Raw genomic sequence first — 4,881 nt, forward strand, 5'->3', positions numbered from 1 at the left:
ACACACTGTACTGGCCTAACTAAGCTGGGTGAGACTGAAGAATTGAATTTTAATTTTATTTCATTTTAATTAAATTGAAATTGCCACATATGGCCAGTGGCTAACATATTGGACAGTGCAGCTCTAGACCATTCCAGCCAAGCAGACCCTAGCACCAGAGTAAAAAAACTGATTGTTTCACAATGGTGGGAACAAGCTGTACCGAGAGGGATCAGGTGACTTTGCCCCTATGTACTCGGTGGGGACTACTACACTCTCCAGGGGAAGCCAAAGCAAGACTGTCAGGGCAGTTGAAGATGATCATGAGAATGAGACAAGGTCTAGCTGGGATCTAATGAATATGGAAATAAAGCAAAAGGAGGGCTAAAGATGGAAGTGGAGGGGTGAAAGAAGAGAGTTATCTCTCTCTCCCTGTGGACTTAGTACTCTTACCAAACCTGGTAAATTCCAAAACCTATTAGATCTTTCTCCACTACCCCTCTTTATTGGAAAATTTAATGGGAAGACCATTAAAATCCTAATGCAGACCCTTCTTTCTACAGAGGAATAAACTGAATTCAGGAAAGGTGAGTGAGTTGTCCAAGATTATATATTGAATCTGTAGCAGTGGGATCGACCCCTCAACAATTTGTCTTTTAAAAGAAGGCGGGGCTGCGGAAGGAGACCTGCAGGTACACAATGAGCAGGCAGAGGGAGCCCCAGAGGAGGCACCAGCGAAGGGAGAAGAAGTTGTAGCCGAAGCCAGCCTGGACCCTCGGCTTGGAGGTATCAGAGAAGGCGTCTGTCGCCTCCTCCTCCAGCAGCTTCTCGCTGGGCTTCCAGTGCATGATGCCCTCCTGGCAGGCCTCACAGAATTCACTTCTGTGTGGTCCGCTGTCAGGGCGGCTGGCCACGTGGATGCGGTACTGGCCGCCGTCCTCCTCGTAGCACTGCTCGCGCAGGCTGGTGATGAGGTTGTCCACGAGGCCCTCAATGTTCTCCTCCAGCATGCTGGACTCGTCCAGCCTCGCGGTGCCGCACTCAAAGCAAAGCTGCTTGAAGATGCGCATGCGCACTGATCCCATCCGTTGGGTTCTATCCAGGTGCATGTGGAAGAGAATAACAATGTTGGCCGACTGCCAAGTGTGCCAGCACCAGGAACAGTGGAACCTGCGGGATGGGGAAAGAGGAATGGAAAAGGTGAACCTGCCAGTGACATCCCACCCTGGGAAACTCAGAAAGGAAAGGCCTCTGCACCTGAGCCTGGGAATGGAAGTGTTTACCACTTACAGGTTCATTAACACACTGAGGTTGACCAGTAACCGCTTCCTTCTAGTCCCTTGGGACTAGGGCAGCGTTCTCAGGAGCCTCCCACTGGAGCCATCTGGCAACCAGCAGCGCTCTGTAATGAGCTTTCTGCATGCCTTCCTGCAGCCCCTCTGCTTTCCCAAGCCTAATGCATGCAGGGTTTGCACCTGAACGCTGCACAGGTCACTCCCCTTCTCTAGGCCTCATTTCCCATCTGTGAAATGTAATGTGATGGTCTCCAATAAGGGTCTCTCCACTCAGCCTTCCTGTAACTATGATAAAGAGGATGGCCTGCACCATCTGACTCATGCATCTTCCTTGCTTGCTTGGAGAAGAGAAGCCAAGCACAGATTCTGGTACACGGTAGGTCTTTAGTAAACCACTGAGAAGGATGGACAGAGGGGTGATGAAAGACTGGATCATAGAAGGACTACCAAGTCTGGTCCCTATATCTTGACAACAAACTCTCCCCTGTACCTGGACAAGTAATCGCTAGATCCCATTTCAGCCCCTCAGTGAGCACCAGAAAAGTAGATCTAGATGCCTTTTCCATCATCACCGCTCATACACATATATACAGAATACTTTGTCTAACCTGGGACTCTAGAGTCCCAACCTCAGGAAGTACAGAGGAAGAGGCCTGGGGCTCATCTAGCCAATCCCCACGCCTCCTGCTCTCACCAGTGTTTGCACACCTCCAGTGATGGAACATTTGTTACCTCTTGATAAGTGCCTTCCATCCCTAAGATGAACCCTTTCTAGGACCCTGTGACTGAGTCTTCAGATGCTGTCTGGTGTCCACTGGGCTGGTTCTGGCCTTTTCTATGCCCAGTGTATAATGGCCTTGAAAGACCTCTGATGATGAATTCAATTCAGCCCAGCAGGCACCACTCAGCTTGTGCTGTATTTCAAGCACTAATCAGTCCAGGCTGAGGGTAAGAGATGAATCAGCCAGCCCCTGATCCCTGGAGGCCTCTAACAACATGACCACAGAACAGTCTCAGCACCACCTGAAACAGGGTTGACAGGGCAGAGGAGCTTGACTGGTCCTGAAACAGAAGCCCATCCCCAACACACACTCCATAGAAAAGCTCAAAGATGAAGTGAGTATATGCACTAACTTTATATGAGTATATGCATATGAGAATAAGCATAGGAATAGCCATTCTCCAACCTCCTTGAGGCTAGCTGGGAGCCACAGGCGACCAGTCAGGAACAGCACCAGTTGAGCCCTGAGGCCAAGAGGAAACAAGAACCTGTCCAACTCAGTTCCTAAAATCCTGAGTCCCCACACCCAAGTCTCCACCCCTTTGCATTCCTTCCTCCAAGAAACTCAAATGCTTCAATGTTTTCAGTCTTCTCCTTCCATACCTTTTTTTTTTTTTTTGTACTGGGATTGAACTCAGGGACACTCAACCACTAAGCCACATCCCCTGCCCTATTTTGATTTGTATTTAGAGTCAGGGGCTCACTGAGTTGCTTAGCGCCTCGCTGTTGCTGAGAATGGCTTTGAACTAGTGATTCTCATGTCTCAGCCTTCCAAGTCACTGGGATTACAGGTATGTGTGTCACCATGCCCAACCAACACCTTTTTAAGTAATCCAATACAAAAAATTATCCAATACAAAAAATAAATAATCCAATACAATTCAATACAAAATGTTTCCTCTCCCTCAAGCCAGACCCCAGATCTAAAATCCAAACATTTTAGACCTGTGTAAGGGAGTAGGGATTAGTTACAAATCACTTTACTGAGATGAGATAGAAGCACAGAGAATGAGAGAGTCATCCATGTACACACAACTAGTTAAGAGACAGCTTAACTTTCTCTGAGCTCAGTGGTGCATGCCTGTAATCTCACCAGCTCAGGAGGTGCAAGTCAACCCCAGCAATTTAGTGAGGCCCTAAGCAACTTAAACCCTGTATCAATACATGATTTGTATTGTAGCTCCATGGTAAATTGTCCCTGGGTTAAGTCTCAAGTACTGAAAGAAAAAAAGAAAAAAAAAAGGCAAGTTCAATTTAATTTTTGCAGATCTTGAAGCAAGAGTTAAAATAAACTCCCTACCTATAGCCTACTTCCTTCTGTTTCCACCCTTAGAACCATTCTGCACCACAAGGGGCTTCACACATACGCCAGTGTGAAGAACCCAATCTCTGCTTCTATGTTCTATACACACCTCCGAAACACCTCCACCACTTCTTTGGGGATTCAAAGACCCGGGGAGGACAGTAGGTGGGGGAGGTGTTTTGGAGATGTGGACAGAGCATAGAAGGGGATTCAAAGACCTGTGCAGATACCCTGTTGGTGGGCTTGAGACAGTTTGGGCAGGGAATTTTGTGGACCCAGTTCCAAATTACAGGCCTTAATGATCTAAGGGAAGTCCTACCCAAAGTTAAGCCTTTTTGTCACAAACTCATAGATAAGAGAAATAAAAGAGATCTGATTGATCATCATCTAAGGCCACCACCCTCGTTTTGCAAATGTGAAAACTGAGAACCAGAGAGGAGAGAGACTTGCCCAAGCTCACAGAGCTATTTAGCTATAGAGCTAGTTTCTATCACATAACTAATGGCCAATAACTATTTCTGTATTCAAATCAAGTTGTCTTTAATTTACTGAACAAGCAGACCCAGGACCAGAGGACCAGCCTCTCTTTTTCCAGTGGACCTCAGAACCCCTCCTTTCCATTCCAGCCACTCTTTGTCAGAGATTGCAGAAGCATTAAAGCTCTTTGTTCATTGTGGAAAACAGAGACCCAAAGATGAAATGTAACCTGCCCAGTGCCACCCAGGGAGTCTACCATTAGAACCAGGGCCTCTGTGGAGCACCTGGACTCCTTTCTCTGCTCCCCAACCTGAACTAACACAGAGTGAGAGTAACCACAGCCCCAGGCTCTGTCTCTCCTTGGACAATGGTGGCCCAGGGCTGTGACCCAGGGTCTGCGTGCAGGGCTTCTCCCCACTGGGCCTCTCACCTGCCTGAGGCATGCTGCTCTAGGTACTGCTTCCAGCCAGGGGCCAGCTCATTGGGCTTGAGGTTGGGGTCTATGATGAGTTCCCAGCTGTCAGCCGGCTTTGCTACCTCCATCTTCTCATAGAAGACTTTCTTCCACTCACAAATGGTCAGGCTGGTACACATGGTCCTGTTGGCAGGGCTGCAAGTTTGAGTGAGAATAAAGAGTGAGCCTGGATGGGTGCAGCACAGCTCAGTCTCTGTTCTGAAAATCCTCATCAACAGGACCCAGCTCCTTCCTTTGTCACCCTGGAAGCTGTTACCATGGCAGCAAGCCAGGGCACCAAGGGCCAGGGCTGGGAAGGAAGGAAACCCTAAGGGGAACCAGGGCCCTGAGAGAGGCTTCAGAGGCAGGATTGAGTAGTGATACTAAGGACAGCAAGCAGGCTGGAAAGACCAAACCCAGACCATACTCATCCAGGCCTCCATGGGTCTTCAGGAAGCAGGCACTCTGTGATGGCCCTGCCCTACCCTACTACCTTCCAGGTTTTCTCCACATTCATGCTGTGGTAACTATGACACTCCAGGGAGTCAGGAAGAAACAGCAATAAGCAGAGCCTGCTCTTCCCAACCAATCA

General features: G+C 48.5%; 1 protein-coding gene across 1 annotated transcript; it reads right to left on the bottom strand.

The window, feature by feature from the left end:
• Positions 1-457: 457 nt before the first annotated feature.
• Positions 458-4,634, bottom strand: Rtp2 (receptor transporter protein 2). Its single transcript, XM_015499980.2, has 2 exons — positions 4,266-4,634; positions 458-1,149 (listed from the first exon to the last, which is right to left on the bottom strand). The coding sequence occupies exons 1-2, from the start codon at positions 4,520-4,522 to the stop codon at positions 636-638; spliced, it is 771 nt and encodes a 256-aa protein (XP_015355466.1). The 5' UTR covers positions 4,523-4,634; the 3' UTR covers positions 458-635.
• Between the last annotated feature and the right edge of the window lie 247 nt (positions 4,635-4,881).

The sequence above is a fragment of the Marmota marmota genome, unplaced genomic scaffold (assembly GCF_001458135.2).
Source record: "Marmota marmota marmota unplaced genomic scaffold, marMar, whole genome shotgun sequence".
In the NCBI taxonomy this organism is placed as follows: Eukaryota; Metazoa; Chordata; class Mammalia; order Rodentia; family Sciuridae; genus Marmota; species Marmota marmota.